This window comes from Numenius arquata, chromosome W (assembly GCF_964106895.1).
Source record: "Numenius arquata chromosome W, bNumArq3.hap1.1, whole genome shotgun sequence".
NCBI classification, from domain to species: domain Eukaryota; kingdom Metazoa; phylum Chordata; class Aves; order Charadriiformes; family Scolopacidae; genus Numenius; species Numenius arquata.
Window position 1 is genome coordinate 11,032,074 of NC_133615.1, and position 20,550 is coordinate 11,052,623.

Sequence of the window (20,550 nt, forward strand, 5' to 3'; positions counted from 1 at the left end):
TTTCTAGCCTGTTTTGGGGTGGTTTTTTTTTTTTTGTTTGCTTTCTCGTCGTCGTGTTGTGCCGTGTTGTCGTGTCGTGTCCCATCCGTCCCCCCCCGAAATACAATGACAGCTGATCCTTCGGCAGGGGCAGAGGGGAGGCGTGGAGCAGGCGGAGAGGCTGTTCAGACAACAGCAGCCCCGTCCCCTCCGGGGGGAGGGCGGCCAGATGCGCATCGAGGGCACGCACAGCAGTACTTCTTAATGCCTCGGTTTAATACCCGGGGAGGAAACATCCGTCCTTTCCCTTTGTATGTATCGCCCCCCTCGCCCGTTTTCCCCAGCTTTCTCCCCGTCACGCTCCAGGCCCCGTTTCTTTTCACCAAGCCTTTCCACGCGCGGTCTGTGCGTCGCTATTTACGCCAGGGAAGCTCCCGAGGGTACAGCTAATCCCCGGTTTTTAAAGCCCTATAACGCTTTTTACGGCCAGCCCCAATACCTGTAATTGAATTTGTGTGATTGATACCCGCCCTCCCAATTACCTTAGCAACCACTAGTACTGCAGGCGCGGCCGGCTGCGCCTTGAGGCGGTGCTCCCCCCCGCCCGCCCTGATTGGGCCCCTCCCTCCCGCGGGCAGGCGCGGTGCGTGGGCTGGCGGCCGTTGCTCGTGGGGGTCGAGCCGTCCAGGTGGGACGTGGTGGCACCCCCCCATCCCCAGAGCGGCGGAGCCATTTCCCGCTCGACGCGTTTGTTGGTTCCGTCCCGAAGCGTGGTCTGTGTGATCCGGAACTGCTGTTTCATGTTGCTTCGGCACCTCGGCTGCTACCGCGAGACCTCGTCACCGCCAAGCGCGCGAGAGCCTGGCGGTTCTGTGGCGGACGCCCCTGGGGCGGTAGGGCCGTGGCTGTCCCTAGGAGGGGGAGGCGGCACGTGTTCTGCCCGGCTCTAGGGATAGCAGTCTCGCTATCTTAAAACTTCAGCTATCTTCAGTTCAAGGGATGCTTTAGTTGCCCAAGGCACCTTAACTATATCCCTTTGCTTAGATGGAGGCTCCCAAGGTGACTAGTCTGAGCAGTTTGGTTAGCACCTCCCCGCCCCAAAGTAGTCTTCCTGTATGTGTTTATGGCCTTTTTTTTTTTTTTTTTTCCCCTCGTTGAGTTCTTGTGGGTAGGAAGCTCATGGCACCAGTGACAGGACTGCCACTCAGTCATCAGTACCTCTGCAGAAATGCCAGTGCTGTGCATCCACTTTGTCATCGGCATTCTGGATTTTTGAAAAATGTCTTGTACTTTTTACTTGGCAGAGCTTTTATAATTAGACAGGAGCCATACCTGCCCTTACTATGGGTGAACATGTAGTTCAGCCACAAGGCAGAAGAAGTTTTTTTTTTATTGTAAGCTTAATGTTGACAAAATGTGTCATCTTTACCACAGTCAAAAGTGGAATGCTGAATATGTGCTTTCTAGGCAGATAGAAAGAAAAAGGGTATAGAAAGTGGATACTTTGAGGTTCCTACCTAACTTCATACTGGAAGTACTGTATCTGGAGTTACCAGAGTGCTTTATCCTTTGTGTCCATTACTGCTCCTTAATTCAGAGCATTAATATAGCTATGTGTGGTCTATTTGTATCAGTGCTCAAGCTGGATATAATACCTTTGGAAAGGAGGCTAAAAATGCTTCTGAAACTTTCAGCAAACTTAATGTGAAAGGAGATTTTTCTTGTGTGAAGCTTAGAATGAGGGAGGCTGTTTTGCACAGACCCCTGAAAAGATACTTAGGCATGGATGACTTGAACACTGTTGATCAAGGCTTAACATAGGCCGGTGGTGTCTAAATAATGGACACTGTAGTTTACTTTTAGTATTCTGAGCTACATAGCACCTTAGGCACTGTAGTTGCAGATCTTAATGTTAGGATAATTTATGATCAGCCAAACAGGCTGAACGTGAGCTCCCTGTTATGATTTTTTTGGTTAAGTAAAAACTGTGAGGCAATGTTATTTCTATATATGTCAATAATAAGCTGTTACTGGACTACAGTGTCCAGTTCTGGTGTCTGCATGAAAAGGGATGCTGGCAAATTGGAAAGGGTTCAGAAAAAAGCTGCAGAAATAATTAGACATCTGGAAACTGGATTGTATGGAGTGGCATAAACCAAATAGGCTGAGCTGCTTATCAGGAAGTGTCAAGAGGTGCTTGTATCAGTTTATAACTATCCACAAAAGGAGAACAAAGCAGATCATTAGCAGACAGGGGTAAAGCAAGATTCAGTGACTGGAATTTGAAACTGGATGTTCTTGGAAATAAGGCACATTCTTTAGTATACAAACATGGCTGAAGAATATGGAATTGATTATGTCTCTTAAAAACTTGTAAAACTCTAAAAGCTGTAATTAAGCATTAGGTAGGAAATAAAGGTTTCACGTGGAAGGCTAGACCAGAGATTTTATTAATATCCTTTGAGGCCATATGTGAATGGTATCACTAAATCCTTATGCTTCCCCAGAAAAAAAAAATTACTATTAAGTCAAGTTATGCTTGCAAAGTATCTTTTATTCCCTCTACAAACCCGATCAAATCCTGTGTGCTGTCTTGAAAGATATTTTAAAAGTAGGTATTGGTGTGATCAGATTAACCTCACTTACGTGGTAATAATTAGATGCATTTCAAATTGGCTAAACTTGTTAGTAAATATGATTTGTGTGATGTTGAATAATCCACTGGCTGCGGGGGTATTATTCATCTGAATGAATGTTGTAAATCACTCCCAGAATTTTAGAAAGGCAAATTTATCTGGTGCATGTATGACTGTATGCTTTTGGAAATTTTTTTTTACAGTTTTCCATTCTTGGGTGTTCTGTTTCTCCATTGTTTGCCTCTGCAGAGTTTGCTCTATGCACAGGTGTGCTGAGAGTGCTTAAGAGGACTGATTAGTACCAGCTGACACAACACATGGTTTGGTATCCCATGATACTGGACTGTTGGCTGCGTAGACCTTCCATTTAATCCCTGGCCACAGCTAAAGCTACTTCTTACTATTACTGCAATAGTGTTTTAGATAAGGGGGAAGGGAGGGGTAACATGGTATTTGCTCAATCCTGTGACCTGCAAAATGAAAATAAAAATATATTATACTACATCAAATTGTAGTTAATATTCTAAACTTTCAAATATTTTTTTTGTATAGAATCATAGAATCATCCAGGTTGGAAGAGACCCTTGGGATCATCGAGTCCAACCATCTACCCTACACTACAAAGTTCTCCCCTATATCATATCCCCCAACACCACATCTAAACATCTCTTAAACAGGGATGGTGACTCAACCACTCAACCACCTCCCTGGGTAGCCTATTCCAATGCCTGACCACTCTTTCTGTGAAAAATTCTTTCCTAATGTTCAGTCTAAACCTACCCTGCTGGAGCTTGAAGCCATTCCCTCTCGTTCTGTCATTAATTACCTGTGCGAAGAGACCAGCACCAACCTCTCTACAGTGTCCTTTCAAGTAGTTGTAGAGAGTGATGAGGTCTCCCCTCAGCCTCCTCTTCCTCATACTAAACAGTCCTAGATACATGTGTATAATGAATAGTTTCAAATACAGAAATTTTTCTTTGGTAAATAACAAAATACATGATGCAGAAAGATCAGATAACTGTACTCTGGATTCTTTCCCAGGTTCTTCCTTTGTCTACCAGTGTATTGGGTCTGGTTATTCACTGCTGAAATCAATGGGTGCATAGCATTGATTATAGCTGGAACAAGTCTGAACACAGTATTTGAGCAACAAGAAACCTTAATTTTATGAATTCTTATGCCTATTTAACATAAAGCAGATATGTGCATCTTCTAAGTTGTGTGGAACTGGTAGTTCAAGGTTAATGGTAATTTATGGATTTTGTAAGGTTGTGAGCTTGGACCATGAAGGTGATAATGGTTGAATGTTATTTCAAAATGTTATATTGCATAGTTCACTACAATGGCTTAGTGTTTTGCAGTATAGATCTGTTTTAATAGAAAGAATTTGCCTTGACTCATTTTTCTTTTGTTTTTCAGGAAAAGAAATGAAGCAAGATCAGTTAACTATCCAGTCTAATGTCTTACTGATATCTTAAGGAATCTTACAGATACTTATTTTGAATTGAGAAAATGACTGCAGATATAGAAGAAAATACAGGTTGTCGGAAAAAAATACCTGTCAAAAAGTGGAACATCCAATAGTTAATTTGGAAGTAGTATAAAATACATATACCTGTTATGGTGCAATTCTGGAGTGGAGTTAACTCTATAGCACATAGGTAGCCCTCCAAGGAGGGGGGGGGGGACAGCTTTCTGTTTTTCTAAATTATGGATTTTTTTTGGAAGATGTGGACATGGATTTTGAGCCTAGTCATGGTTTCATCGGAATTTCACAGTGACAACAGGCTTTCATATAGTTCTCAAGGTAGGGGTCAGACCTCTGTAGCTGACAAGAAGCATCAATTTTTGCATTGGGTTTGGGTAATATCATTGTCATGAAAGTTTTAAATACAGCAAATCTGATTAAATTGTTGTTTTAATTTGTTATTGTCTACTTTTAACTGTAGGAAAGCCTTGTAAATTAAATCTAGTAAAATGTTGTACTTGTTAGGGCAAGTCTCTAAACTGTTATAATCATTAACGTGTTTTTAAATTAGGAAGTAAGGATCTAATCTTTGATCCATTAACACTTGTAGATTTTTTTTTTTAATGAAGAGCAGTTTACATGTTCTTACAATATAATGATTTTCATTACTACTGTTCTTATTCTTGCAGGTGGATCTAATAGCTTTTGTCTTTGAATGGTATCACTGGGAGAAATATGTCCTTCTTGGGTAGAATATAGCCCCAAATGTTTACATATTTTGGGTAAATAAGAAAAAGATATGTAATTAAAAACTTTTGTATTTCCAGTGACATCAGGTTAATAGGAAACTGAACATGTTTTCTTGACTTAGAAAATAATGTTTTATTTAGTAAAATTCTTCATCTTGCCTTTACCTGCAAATGACTTATTCATGAGGATGATGAGATTTAGCCAAATATGGTTTATGCTTATACTACTACTTGTTGTTTTCTGTTATATTTCCTTCTCTTCTATGCCTGTTCCCTGGATTGTCTTACCTTGTGATTACAAAGAGGAATTCCTGTCTTACCTTGAACACTACCAACTAACAGTCCCAATAAGGGTTGATCAAAATGGAGCCTTCCTCAGCTTTACTGTGAAAAATGCTAAACCTTTGAGGAGGAGGAGGAGTACAGACCCTTATACCCATGAACTGGCAGCATCTAAATTATTTTTTAAACTTTCTGCCTATGGCAAGCACTTTCATTTAAACCTGACTCTCAACACAGATTTGGTGTCAAGACATTTTACAGTAGAATACTGGGGGAAAGATGGACCTCAATGGAAACATGATTTTTTAGACCACTGTCATTACACAGGATATTTGCAAGACCAACACAGTACAACTAAAGTGGCCTTAAGCAACTGCAATGGTCTGGTAAGTGTGCATTACGTGTTCTAGCGTCATGGTGTGCTTGTCCCTTTTTAAATTATGGAAGAACTACTTAATTGGCATATCTTTTAGTCTTTTGAGTCCCTGTGAGAAGCAAGCAGGCAGGAAGGTGCAAAAACCCCCTAAAACCTGGTCTGGGTCCTAGGGAAAACTTTTCAAGATTATTGTAAGTACTAAGACCTAATTCTGTAATCCTTTAGCAGGTAACATTTTCAGTGTTTACAGTGTCTGTGCTAAGGCTGCAAGATTAAGTCTGTGTGGAGATCATTACAGGTTACAGAAATGTTACAAACTCAAGGAGAGGGAGGAAAACAGTGGGTCTTTTATGATGCCAAATATCTCCAGAGAGATATTGATTGAACTGAACACCCACTTGTCATTTTTGAGAATCTGGGTTTAGAAACTGAGTAAATAACAGAGAAGAGGAATTGCTTGGTGTAGAAGTCATCATTGCCATAAATTCAAAGAGTGAAGAGGAGAGTAGATCCTTTGCAAGTACCAGCATCAGAAAGTAATTATTTACCTTATTTTAGAAATATCTTGTTTACAAATCATAAACAGTTGCATTTAAAAGTAGGATTAGAAATTCTTATTTCTTATTTTACTGTTGATCTGTTGATCACGTGACAGTAGTATTTCCATGGGGATAAAACTGCTTTTATTCCTAACAGAAATTAGAAAACAAAATTAAAAATTAAACTATCGAGTAGCAAAATATTAAAATAGAAGGGCATGACTAGAAAATACTAAATCAAGAGCCTAGAAACTTCTCTAGTAAATATATGTATGTATTGTGGTTATTCATTCTGATTTTAATTATAGTAGAACGCTATTCAGTCATCTTGTTAGGAATAGACAGATCTAACTAATTGCTAAAGGGGGGGGGGGAGATTACACAAACTTGCTAAACTAATTCCTATTTATCCTTGGAAGTGCTACTGAATAATGCATCTTGAGATGTTATTTACAAACAAGAGCCTACTGCTTCAGACCTAGATAGGATGCGTTATACCCAGCTATTTGAGATGTCCCTGATACAGTCTAGGTTAACATTTTGGAGTACTCTTGAGGAAAAAGAATTTGACGGGGATTTCCAGGGCTAAGTGACACTTCTGAAGAAATGTGGTTAAAATGGTGTTCCATTGAGTGTGGTATCACAGTTTGGTTAATGTAGATGTGTAGCTGATAGGTCTGATACTTTGGTGTTTTGGTTCCTATGTAATAACATTTTTGTTACAGTTATTTAAGTTCTCTAATATACTAGATCATTTTGCTTTAGAGTTTTTTTCAGCTAAAAATACTATGGAGAGCTAATCCCCACTTTCAGGACTCGCCTCTTTAAAAGAGACTGCGTACCTCTATCTTCAGAGTTTCTGTCAGTTGAGGCACAAACTTTTTGGTCCCCTTGGAATTTGCAGTTCATGCCACAGTGCTCCTGTTTTGTTTTTTCTCTGACCTTGGCCAGGGAGTGAGCCAAGAACGACTGCTCTTGCCTTAGCCGACTCTTGTTTTCCTTGCATGTTAGGAAAACAAGAGTGGGATGAAGCAGGAAAAAGTCCATGCTTTCCTTTCAGCTTTCCCCATGAAGCTCCTCATGGTGCTTGTTTTCTTCAAAGAATTTAGCAATGTGGTAGGTGTCACTTCTAAATGAAACCCTCTTGAGGTGAAGCAGAATTTTTTTTTTTTTTTTTGGGGTGTGTGTGTGGTTGGTTGTTCTCTTGTTTCTATGCCTCAGGTCCTGAGTGTGACTTTTAGCGCTCCTATTGCTGTGTGTTTTCCCTCTGCTTTGCTGGAGTGAAGCTGTCTGTTGTCCTGTGGTTCAAGGTGTCAGTACATTAACTTACAGACTAAGTTAACTTTAGTGTGGAGTGCTTCCCAGTTAAATAGTCATCTTTGGTGTTTTTAGCTGTTGTCAGCTCTTTGGTATTTCTTCTGGGTATTCCTGGTCTGGATTAAGGCAGCCCCAGTTCTCTGGGCACACCATGACTGGCACTCTCAAGTTTTTCTTGGTCATGCCTCTTATTTGGGACTGCAAGTGTCAGGTGTCCCCTGCATCTCCTAGAAAGGCCAAGTCACAAGTATGTGAGGCTCCTGTCATGCTCTGGAAGCAGGGGTGACACAAGGCTCTTTCCCAGGCAGGGATCCTGCAAAGTGGTGCAGTGGTAGACTGTACTCATCATCCTCTACTGTACAGAAATTTCTCTGTCATACAGTGTTGGCAGGGCCTTCCAGAGCACTGAGTATAGACGTTACCACTCCATTCAGATAGATCCATTAGAGAGTTATTTTTAAATGATGATTCCTACTGACAAATATTTTGTTATATAGCTGCTGGTTAGAGAACAGGTTTAATAAAGCAATTGGCAGTGAATATTGAAGACACTATTATTGTTTTAAAATTAGTGATAGTTCAGTATGTCACACTTGAGACATTTGTATTTTCCAGTCTGATTGTTGGTCTGTAAGAGACTGCCAGTTGTATTCTGCATAGTCCTTGATTAACATCTGTCCCAGAGCCAGTCATTTTAAGTTGTTAGTAACTCTAGAACAAGTAGTAGCCTTTAGCATGAGTGTCACTCACAAGCAAAATTTAAGCATTCCATTTATACCAGTTGTCCCATTAGACTTCACTATTGCCAGATTTCTTCCCCTTAGTGAATGTTTTGAGTTATTCTGTTTAGTTATTCAGGGTGGGCAGGTGAGACTATGGTTTAATTACCATAAGTTTTATGACTTTGAAGAACACTTGTAGTGTAGAGTTCTAGTGCAAGAAGGGCTTTCTCTCAGTTTTAAGTGACCAGCAGTCAGTTCATTTCCCTGTCACTATTTCCTGTATCAGCCTCTCCCTCTATATTTCTCATTACCAAGTGCCCCAGAATTACAGGCTGCTACTTATTGAAGCTTCATTCCAGCAGTTTCCATATGCTGGGCCCTGATTATGCTATATAAATTGTCTGAAGTTATGAGGAAAGCTCTGTAATCCAGTGAGCAGTCATGTGAGGAAATTGAAGGTCTTGTCTGACAGGCTTTCAAACTCATATTTACTTTAGCGGATGTTACATTTGTGGATGGATTGCAGGTTTGGCCATCTCATGAAAGAGCCTGCATAAGAGCAGTATTCTGAGGCCTTTGAATGTTGTGTGCAAGGCAACAAGGCTGAAGCAGAAGTAGCTGGAGCATTGTTTCAGCTGAGCATGTCATACTGAAGGAAAGAAGAGAAGAAACAGTGGTGGACTGGCTGAAGAGAGAAATTCACCTCAAGGGAAAGAAGTTTGTTTAATTCTGAGTCTTAAAGAAGAAAAGTTTTGGGGCTCAAAGTAGCGGAATTGAGCAGAAACCAAACTTTGTGTTTAGACTTGCCTCTGTTGTCTGAGCACTCAGTTAAAAGCTTGGACACCTGGCAGACAAGTTTTCCACAGTAGCAGATTTTCTCATTTTGACCTAAAAAGCGCAGTAGTGGGAAATATTTTAAAACATGTAGAAAGTGATTATTATTAGGAAAGTGAATCAGAGGTTAAATTGTATTTTGGGGCTACTATGGTTCCAAGGCAATGCTTAATGTAAAATGCCAAGTATTTTCATGGCATGTGAAGCTCTGTGCACTGAGTAACGTTTGTGCTGGGTAGCACAGATGTTTCCATCCAAACAGAAATGATAAAGAAAGCCTGAGAAGTACACTTTGGCTAAAAGCATGACCTTACTTGGTTAAAGGAAGAATTATTTTGCTGGAAGACTTCGTTTGTTTCATGTATTCCTAAATTCATATGTGTATAAATTATTCACTTGAAAGATGATTCTACCATAAAGAGTGTATCTACTTTTGTAGATGATAAATTGCATATAGTATGGTATTCCTGAATCATATGTAAAATAATGTATAATTTATAAGATTACTAAATCTCTTTCAATATCATTTCTAATCTTTATAAGTGTTCTAGATCGGTGTCTTTGAAGTTCTTTGGTACTAATATGTATTTGCTGTAGAGATTTAGTATTCAAAAAATTAGGACAGGAACAGCTTTATATATAGTTTTAAGATGTCGTCAGATTCCATGATGTAGTCCCACACCAGATCATTTCTTTTTTTAATGTTTGAGAACGCACTAAGCGAATTCAGTCTGTTTCCTCAGTCATAAAACTACACTGAAGTGTAGAGCCAGCTGTAGACATACTGAACAAGACTGACATGTTTTCAGAAGTGTCTGTTACTACTGCTTTATATTAAAAATGGATAAAGCATAAAGTCTAGGAAGGTTCAAGGCAGGGAAAACAGTAGTACTGTGTGGAAAAGACACTTGTCCTCCATAATTCAATTTGCTTCTGTGACTGATGAACATCCCCCATCTGAAGTAGGATAAGGCCCCAGCTAGACAGCCTGACGCAAAAAGATTCCTTTTCACAAATTCAGGGGAACTCCATGTGGATTCACAGATTTGTCTGAGCATGTCAAACTGCTGCATCCAGGACCTTATATATGTTAGCAGGAGTTGACAGTCTGTAGTGGGATTGGGTAGCACAGGTCCTCAAACAGTCTGTTTTAGGCAACAATCTTGTGAATGTTGCTTGTAATAACCTACTTGGGGCATTCAGCTTGTTTCTTAAATTCATAGTATTTTGTCAAAATCTTTTGCTGGTCACTCCTATGTCTTAATGATATTTCTTATACTTTGGAGCAGAAGTTTCTACATTAAACTGTTTAAGTTCAAATACAATGGCAAAACTTAAAAAAAAAAAAAAAAAAACTCCTTTTAGTGCTTCAAGATGACATTATTTCAATCTCCTTTTGCAACTGAAACTGTGTTGTGCTCAAATAATAGGTAAGTCAAAAGTGTGTTTTAGAAAATTGGTTTGGATATAGTATTATAATTCCCACTATTAATCAGGCATTGCTGAATGCATATACAATTGAAGCATCTCTAGCCACATTTTCTAAACTCCTAATTAGAATAAATGGTGGTTGTCACTGAAATAGATATCTTATGTACAGAATTTGGAGTGCTTCTTAAAAATCACTTCAACAAGACCACTTGCATCAGTTTTAATATTGGAAGAACAGTTTTGTTTACAAGCAAAATTAATACATGTTAGGTTTGAAATGGTGTGTGTGTATATATATATATATGCAGGGCTTATGTGAAGGGCATATAGAGGAAAGTTGAGTTTCCAGTGTTTATCAAATCACTTGGGTAGCTGCAGCAGCTGACTGCATACATATTCTGACTACCTGGTGGCAGGTGTGAATTGAAATTTACTTGCAGTTCCTCAACTAAATGTTATTAAAAATCTCTTTTAAACCATCATAGTGTTTGGGCAGATGAGATCATATGTTGACTAGGCATAGAAAAAATTGGTGATACTCTCCTAACTTTTTTTCACTGCTGGTACCTGAAGGAACTATGATGATAATTTGCAGACATTCATAATAGTTTTTGCTTATTTTATGTGCAATTTGGAGCTTGATGATGGTGACGATGAAAGGGTTGAGTCTTTATGGGTAAGAATCAGGGGAAAGGCCAACAAGGCAGACCACCCAATGAGGATGAAGAGACAGATGAAATACTCCATAAGCAGCCGAGAGAAGTCTTGCCATCACTAGCCCTTGTTCTCATGAGAGCCTTCAACTTCCCAGATGTCTACTGGAAATACAATATATCAGAGAGGAAACAGTCTAGGAGGTTCCTGGAGGGTGTGGAAGATAACTTCCTGACACAGCTGGTGAGTGAGCCAACTAGGGAAGGTGCCCTGCTAGACTTATTGTTTGCAAACAGAGAAAGACTTGTGGGTGATGCAAAGGTTGGAGGCCATCTTGGGCACAGTGATCATGAAATTAGATAGAATTTTGGATTCTCAGAGGCGTGAGGATAGGGGCTAGCAGAACTGCTACCTTGGACTTCCGGAGGGCAAACATTGGCCTGTTTGGGGGCCTGGTTGACAGAATCCCTTGGGAGGCAGTCCTGAAGGGCAAAGGAGTCCAGGAAGGCTGGACATTCTTCAAGAAAGAAGTCTTAAAGGTGCAGGAGCAGGCTGTCCCTATGTGCTGAAAGACGAGCCGGTGGAGAAGAAGACCATCCTGGCTGAACTCAGGAGGGGAAAAAAGAAGAGTTTATGACCTTTGGAATAAGGAGCAGGACACTCAGGAGGGCTACAAAGATGTTGTGAGGCTATGCAGGGAGAAAATGAAAAGATCCAAAGCCCAACTAGAACTTAATCTGACTACTGCTGTAAAAGACAATAAAAAGTGTTTCTATAAATACATTAACAACAAAAGGAGGGCTAAGGAGAATCTCCATCCTCTATTGGATGTGGGGGGAAGCATAGTGACAAAGGCTAAGGTACTTAATGCCGCCTTTGCCTCAGTCTTTAATAGTAAGACCAGTTGTTCTTGGGGTACCCAGCCCCCTGAGCTGGAAGATGGGGATGGGGAGTAGAATGAAGCCTCCATAATCCAAGGGGAAATGGTTAGTGATCTGCTATGGTACTTAGACATGTGCAAGTCTATGGGGCCAGATGGGATCCACCCAAGGGTGCTGAGGGAGCTGGCAGAAGTGCTCACTGAGCCACTTTCCATCATTTATCAGCAGTCCTTGCAAAACAGAGAGTTCCTGGTTGACTGGCGTCTAGCAAATGTGCTGCCCATTCACAAGAAGGGCTGGAAGGAGGATCTGGGAACTTCAGGCCTGTCAGTCTGACCTCGGTGCCTGGGAAGGTCATGGAACAGAACATCTTTAGTGCCATTATGTGGCATGTGCTGGACAACCAGGTGATCAGGCCCAGTCAGCATGAAAGGCAGGTCCTGCTTGACTAGCCTGATCTCCTTCTGTGACAGGGTGACCTGCTTGGTGGATGAGGGAAAAGCTGTGGATGTTATTTACCTGGACTTTAGTAAAGCCTTTGACACAGTTTCCCCCAGTATCCTCCTGGAGAAACTGCCTGCTTGTGGCTTGGACAAGTGTTCTCTTTGCTGGGTAAAAAAAACTGGCTAGGATGTATGCCCTGGAGTAATCACCTTTAGTTTAAGGCCCCTCTGTTGCAAAGACAGGGCCACAGTTTGGATGATACTTCTGTCTCCTCAGGCTTGGCATGAAGCAGACAGCCTGATGGTGTTGGCCAGAACCACACCGCAGCACTCTTTTCCTGTGGGAACATAATCCTGAGCCATTATAAGCTCTATTATTTACTTGAACCCAGATGTCTGATATCCATACTGTCAAGGTTCTTTCTGTGTATCTGGCAAATCTGATTACAATTTAGTTTATATTTTCAAGACTGTTTAAGCAGCAGTGTATCAGTAAATGATTTATTTTCTAGTAAAATCTTAAATTCCAAGTAACAAGAAGACATTGTGAGAAAAATTTGGTACTAACATCTTCCAGATGAATATAGACCCTGATGTTACCTTCTTGAGTAAATAATTGAGTTCATTATTAAAAATAGCACTGGAGAGGAAGACTTACTGTTATAGTCGCTATGTAAGGAAAGTGTAATTGAAAGCTGCGGTGTATTCATGCGTATATTTTCAAAATATATAGTAGGGTTATATTTGGAAAATACTGTTCTTTCTGAAATGTTATACAGGCTTTTTTTATTTTATAAGTTGTATGTTGTTACTGTGTTACTATTGATTCTATATCTTGCCCAAGTAACAAGTGATAGGATGAGAGGAAAAAGGCTTCAAGCTGTTCCAGGGGAGGTTTAGATTGGATATTAGGAAAAATTCCTTCACCAAAAGGGTTGTCAAGCATTGGAACAGGCTACCCAGGGAAATGGTTGAGTCGCCATCCCTGGAGGTATTTAAAAGACATTTAGGTGTGGCATTTAGGGATGTGGTTTAGAGGTGGACTTGGCAGTATTAGGTTAATGGTTGGACTGGATGATCTTAAGGGTCTTTTCCAACCTAAATGATTCTATGATTCTACTGAAATTTGGTTATTTCAGGAGTGAAGAACAGCAGGCAGTAGATGTACGGAACAGTAGCAGGAGGAGGGCTTTGACCAAGAGTACAATGTCAAGAGTACAGTGTCAAGCCCTGATCTCAGAAACAGCTTTGGGATGTTTAGGACAAATATGGAGCAAGTGGTCTTATCCAAGTGGTCTTATTGGAGTAGTAAAAAACAAAGCCAAAACCCAAACCAAACACAAATGTTTTAAAAAAAAAAAAAAAAAAAAAAAAAAAAAAAGACATAATACTTGCTTTACAGATCAAAGATCTGATAGAAATCTACGATTCATCAAACTACGATATGAATGCAGAAGTTCCTGCTTCCAGTCTCTTACCTGATCAGTAGCTCTTTTTCCTGGTACAGAAAGTTTATACATTCAGGGTTTTCTGGATACAGATACCAGAATTTTTTATTTAGCAAATATAAGTGAAGGAGTCTGTCTGGTCTTATTCACCAATATTTCTACAGCTGAAAGGATCCCAAAACTGGATTATCTGCTAAAGTTCAGTTTTAATTACTGAAGGCTCAGGAGATTGCATAGTTGGCCTGAAATCTCCCATTTCTTCTGTAAACCGCTTCCTGATTGGAAGAAGCTGAGTTCACAAATGTGAAACTTATGAGAATAGAATATCTACTACTCTGCACTGCAGTACAGGGGTGGAAATACGTTCATTTGTTATGGAGAATGAAGTCTAGTACACAGTCTGCAACAACTTGGATTTGCCAACAATTTGTGGTGAGACCTTTTAAGGAATAAATACTTTGTAGATAGCGTAGCCTAAGTTAATAATTTGTTTTTAATAACTAGCTCAGTTTTGGAATTAAGCATCTGGATGTAAAATGCTGAATGGTTTCCCTGAATGTATTTTCTAGAATTAATCCTTCATGTGTGTGTGTTTTTTTTTTTTTTTTTTTTTTTTTTGATGCAGTATGTGGCATTAAGCATCTACTGGTATGGCATCACAGAGGGCTATTGGGCTCACCCTTTGAGCAAGGCCTTTTTGGCTTGGCATCACTTTTAATGGATAGGAATCACATAGTTTTGGAATATCTCTGTGAGCAGATTGCCATATACCAATAATATGTCTTGCTTTCTTACTACATTTACCACAAATGATAGGAAAGAACTCCAGAAATAGGGCAATGGTATTTTAATTCTTTTCTCATTGAGTTGCTTATAGACATTATTCCTGTTCCCACTAAAGTCAGTGGAGGAGAGCTGGCTCATGCGCTGTTTTCTGTGTTGGTTTATTGTTGTGGATTTCTTCACAGAAATAAATGATAATCAAATATTATTTAATAAAGCTTTTTAATAGGAGTTTTATATTCTTTTGCAAGTTTTTATTTTCTTATCTTCTCCTTTAAGCATGGAGTCATTGCTACAGAAGATGAAGAGTATTTTATTGAGCCTTTAAGGAATATAACAAAAAATTCCAGTAACTTTAATTATGAGAATGGTCATCCTCATGTTATATACAAAAAGTCTACTATGCACCAGCAACATCTCTATGATCATGGTCACTGTGGAGTCTCAGGTGAGTATGAGTGTCGTTACTTTAAAAAAAACAAAACCTAAGACTTATTTTAAAATAATATCTTGCTTGGTTCACATGTAAGGGACAGTGGAGAATGTAGCAGTAGGAATCCTCCTTTTGGGTGATGCAGTGAATATTGTTGAAAAGTAGTTTTTGCTTTATTCAGATCAAGAGTGTAGTGTCTTTCAAAAACTAAGATACTGGAAGTAAGTCTTGTTTTATTCCTGTTGTGTACAGTGGTAATGATGGGCTTTCTCAAAATGTGCTATATATGTTCTTCATTCCCCAACTGGAAGGTGTGATTGAGTGACTAAATACTACAGCTCAATGTTTAGTAAGTGTTTCATCTCATTTGAGGAACCTTGATGTGTAATAAATGTGTTAGTATTATGATTAGTAATACATTGTGACTGGAGTCCACATTTTTCTCATTTATGGTGTTTTGATACTAGCTCTTGGTTCAGTGGGTTAATGTTATTCCATGATAGTTGAGTATGTGACTTACAGATGCCTTACAGGAAGGATTATATAGTTTTGATTGAGACATTTTCCTTGTAAAGCAGTTTTCCACAAAAACATTTTTCAAGTACTCTTTGACATGATTTTCACTTGCTGAAACTGAAGCTGAAAACTAATTTCTTAAAGGCAGCTTAGAGTAAATCTGACATTATTTTAGAGCACTAAAATAATGGGTATTTACATAATAGAAAAATGTTCTAACCTTGTTTGTTTATATCTCAGAAATAGCTTGTTCTTAAAAGATCAGTCATGGATAGCTGTATTCCATAAGATTCAGTGCACAGAACAGGCTTGCAAATGCTAATCTTAAAACAATATCGTTGTTCGTTGATGTAACTTATTTCAGCTTCTTGGAGGTTGTAACTTTTACTGGCACCAGTTGACTAAACTTACAGTGCAGATTGTCCATGCTTGGGAGACGGTTTTCCCGAAGTGGTGCAGCTAACTGTGTTTAGGCTCTACTTGTAGTGAATGTCAAACTTTATATGTATGTAAGTTTGGAAGTGTTATTCCATCTATGTGCTTTTAATGATTCCAAAACAAGTATCCTAACTACTACTGCCTGCTAACTGATTGTAAAGTAAGAGTGCTAATGTTTGTGGATGCTCCAATTTATGCTGACAGACATCTGCAAAGCATCCATCTCTCTCTTATAGGGAATGCTGTCACTTAAGCCTCTTGAAATAAGTGGAAGGGTCATGAAATGCAGGCCAATGCCTTTTTTACCATTATAATACTACTAGAAAAAGAAAATGTGTTGGCCTCTGTCAGATGTTATCTTTTAGATTAATGCTTAGGAAGTCACTCTCATTCAAGTGGCGATCAAAGAGTGACAGCTAGTTTGATCATGTTGCATCCAACTGTTCTGGTGGTATGTGTCATATGGATCATAGGTTGATCAGAGCTATGCATCTTGTGTGCATTTTTTGTGAAACATGCATTTATCTTTAGCAGTTATTTCTTTGCATATTTGATGCTGCCTTTATTCTTGGAAGCTCCTGTGTGTTTCCTGAGCTTTCACACCTGTCACATCCTGAAGTCCTTAATTACCGAAATACAAAAGCATTATTTCTTACAAGCCTGAGGCTACTCTCATGCTCATTCATCTCAGTTTCTCCTTTTTCTGTTGTTTTGTGTATTACTACCACTCTATGAAAATTTCTGAAAAACTTTGCTCTCCCCCAAAACTTCAAGGTCTTTTCCAGATGATGTGCTATTTTAATCCTCTCCTCCTGGGTACCAAAATCTTTTAAACGCATCTTCTGAGCATTGTTTCAGCTTTATCCCAAAGTGACATGTCATCCAAAGCATCCCCAGAATATCTGAACAGTAAAATCAAATATTAATTTTCAGTTTCTCAGCTTTTAGACTCTAGGACTAAAGCCAGGTTTACAGTAATAACTTTTTGCTAGTAGAATAAATCTTTGGGGCATTTGACTGTTGTTTTGGAAGTTTTGAACATTCTGATCTTCGTGTTTGGTTTTTATTTATTTTAAAAAGTCTAAATGCAGCTGTAACAAAACTGTAACTGCATTTTATATAATTTATTTTGTCTGGGAGACTGATTTTTTTTTTTTTTTTTTTTTTTTTTTTTTTTTTTTAGCTCTACCTTCAGAACACTTTTGCTAGTACAACATGCTGGGAGGAATCTGCTTGTGTAGCTGTGCTACTATTCACAGTCTGGCAAGTTTCCCCTACTGTAATCTAGACCTAAATTTATCATGTACCTGTTCTGTATCAGGGAAGTGGTCAGGATTTTGAAGTGTTGATAGATACAAGGGGAGTGTTATTTCTGATCTTTCTGAGAAAAATGGCAATGATTGACAGAAAGTGGGGTAGGGAGTTTGGAGAAAGGATGATCAGAATTGGTTGGTATGAGCAAGTGATGGACTACTTCATAGTAGAATTACAGTGACAAATACAAGAGAAAAATTGGAGAGGCAGAGATAAAATATTTCTCTGTTTGACAGATAGTTTAGGTTCAGATAAGAATATGGGATAGAATTGTGGCTGGTTTTCATAACCTAAATTAGATTTTAAGCAGGCATAAGAATATTTTAAAAATAAAAAATGTTAAAATTAATAGTTCATATATATATATTGTCATCGAGCTTACTATGTTTTATGAAATATAGCTGAAATCATTAAGGTCTTGCTCAGAAGTTGAGCACCTTCAAATTCCAGTTGTTTCAATGAGATTTGAGGCCACTGGATTATTTTGCAGAATGCTTTGTGGGATCAGCCTCTAGAAGAGTTAGATTTTGTTTGTTCTGTGCAAAACAGTAACAACACTTAGGTGGCTTTCCAAAGAAAGGATGTCTCTAAGCCATGGAGTAGGCAGGTATAACTGGGATGCCAAATGGAATTTGGTTTATAGCTTATAATTTTAATATTAAATATTTAGAGATGGCATGTTAAAATCCTCCATTTCGCAACAATTTTTTATATTATGGTCTTTCTGTGGTATCCTTGTTTGACTGCATAGTTAATTGAAATGCTTCTTTGCATGATGCCTAATAGCATGCACTACATTAAGATTGCAAAATGACTTTTGTTATTAAAAAATTATTTTTGTGTTTGCACCATTTAAAGAAATATGCTTTTCTACTGAAAAAGCTGTATGCTTGTATTTGTGTCTGAAGTTGAAATTCTGTTTTTGTTGGAAGTATGAATAAAATTTCTTTACCTGCTTTGGAGTTGCAAGAATTTAAAAAACAACCCCCTCAAAACAAAAAACCCAGCCCTTGTTAAAAATATACAGACTGTGTTTGGATAGGATTGAGAAACAACAAAACTTGACATATGAAAGCTGCAAAGTGGCACATTTAGGGATGGCTCTACTACATGCTGCCTCATGTAGTGGTTTTACTTGTGCCAGACTTTAGTCAGTGCATTCTAAAATGAAAAACATGCTTGTATATACATTAAATGATGTTGTTAATAGTAAGAAAAAGCAGCACATAGTCCTTCACTTTAAAAATATTCTCACAGTTGCATCTTACATAAGTACTTTTCTGTTGCGTTTTGAGATCTCTTTCTGTTTTTGTGTGCTCTCTTCTCTCTTCACCTTCCATCCCTACCCAGGATCTTTAGAGGAATGACTTAGGAAAACTTGGGTACCATAATTGTGAACTCCATGTCTACACGCATTTGGATTTCTTTTCAGATGCAATTTAAAACCTAATTTCCTGCTTTTGTAATCGTTAATTTGGGGTTAATTACAGTGTTTGTCTGACTTTTCTTCATTGTTGCTTTCTTATACTTTCTGCTGCCTATGCTCAATGTTAATGTGAGTTTAATGCGTTTTTTTTAAATCTAGGAATATGGTGGAAAAATGATGTAACTTGCCACAGAACTATTTTCATTAATATATTGTAAACTTTTGACAGGTTTTAGCTTTTTAAAAAAAAAAAGTCATCATTATATAGTGTTTTTAAAGTAAAACAGCATAAGTGTTGATAGATCCTGAAGTGTGAGCCTAAGTACTCAGGACTGTTTTCAGCTCATTACTTTGTGACTAGCTGAAGCCTAAGCTTCTCATCTGATAAGAAAAGGAGAAAGGTTTGTTGTGCTGATGTCTTCTGAGACTTTTATTTGAAAGACATTATCAAGATGAGTCCAACAGAATCTTATCTTTCTTTTTCCCTGAAAGTTTTCTGCATGAGCTCACCAATTTTCAAATGTTTAGATTTGCATATTTGAGTGGAAAATTATGAATGAATGTTGAAGCAGTGATGCATTTCTAAAGTACTCTTAGCACTCTAAGAGCATCAGAAACCCTCAGACAACATCATTTGCTATTTGGCAATGAACAGCAGACTTGTAAAAATTTTACTACAGAAGTTGTCAGAGAAAATTCCAGACATTCCTAAATCACTACTTGTGAGATGAAAATCTTTGAGCAATTAAAGCAACTTTGAATTTCCTAGAATAGAGATTAAAAACAGGAAAAAGATTGGTATTGATTATAGAATCTTCAACAGGCTTTAATACTTGGTACTATTTTTTAGAATGGGTGTAATCTTATACCCATTGCAGAATGAGGATTATTTCATTACTGGCACTTTGTCAACTACCAGGTTTACTTCCATTTTTCAACTTCTCTAAAATATTTACCTTTTAAAGCCAACATTGTGGACTCAACAATTATGAAACGCTGCAACAGTGGGAATATAGATGCTTTGTATTCCTGGTTTTGACCTGAACATACATTCTTTGTGGTGTAGCTATTGCCCTTTGAAAATAGTGTGCTTAGTTGAATTGCGTAAAGCATTGTTTTTTCACAGAAGGTACTGGCCCTATCTCAACTCGTCCTTAGCTGAACCTGTTTTAGTAGAGGTAAGGATGCATCTCAGGAATTGCTCACTTGAGCAGTCCTATTCAGTCAATTATAAATATATCTAACTTAATATTCTTATGTTCATTCATAACTAGCAAGAATACCTTAAAAATTTTGAAATTCTTTTTAGGTAAAGCCAGCCTAATTATATACACCAATAAATTTAAGATTGAGATTGTGTGGGTCTTTGTGGAGAAGGGATACTTAATACACACAAAAATGTCAGTTTTTCAGGGAATAGTGGGTTCAATTTTGCCCCAAGGACAGGAATTTAAATTTAAAATAGTGTTTGCTTTGCAGATGATTACAGCTGTTTGGATTTTTAATAATCAATCTGCACACAAAAAATTTTTTCTATATGTTTCATGAAACAAGTACAAGAATCAACATATTTGAATTAAAATTAGTGTTAAAAATAACTATAGAAATTATTCCATGTTGGGCCATTTTAAACTTCCTATTACAGTTAATTCCTGAGGTAGATAAAATATATATAATCTGATAAATTGCTTTTCTCTTCAGAAAGCTATTTGGTCCAAAACCTATGTAAGGCATGTAAGCATAATTGCTTAATAATTACAGTGTTTCACAGGAGGGGAAAAAGCTTTTTGGTGCCTTATCAGCATGTTTCTTAATGTAAAAGGTATCAAAATATACTAATTTTGAATTTTTGATTTCCAGTTTGTTTTTTTTTCCCCAAAT

General features: G+C 38.2%; 1 protein-coding gene across 1 annotated transcript in view; it reads left to right on the forward strand.

Moving 5' to 3' along the window:
- Positions 1–4,325: 4,325 nt before the first annotated feature.
- LOC141476605 (A disintegrin and metalloproteinase with thrombospondin motifs 6-like) overlaps positions 4,326–20,550 on the forward strand; it is a 148,994-nt gene continuing 132,769 nt past the window's right edge. The window contains exons 1-3 of the mRNA XM_074165363.1: positions 4,326–4,422; positions 5,136–5,500; positions 14,822–14,990. Coding sequence (XP_074021464.1) covers positions 4,326–4,422; positions 5,136–5,500; positions 14,822–14,990 — 631 coding nt within the window. The remainder of the gene's footprint in view (positions 4,423–5,135; positions 5,501–14,821; positions 14,991–20,550) is intronic.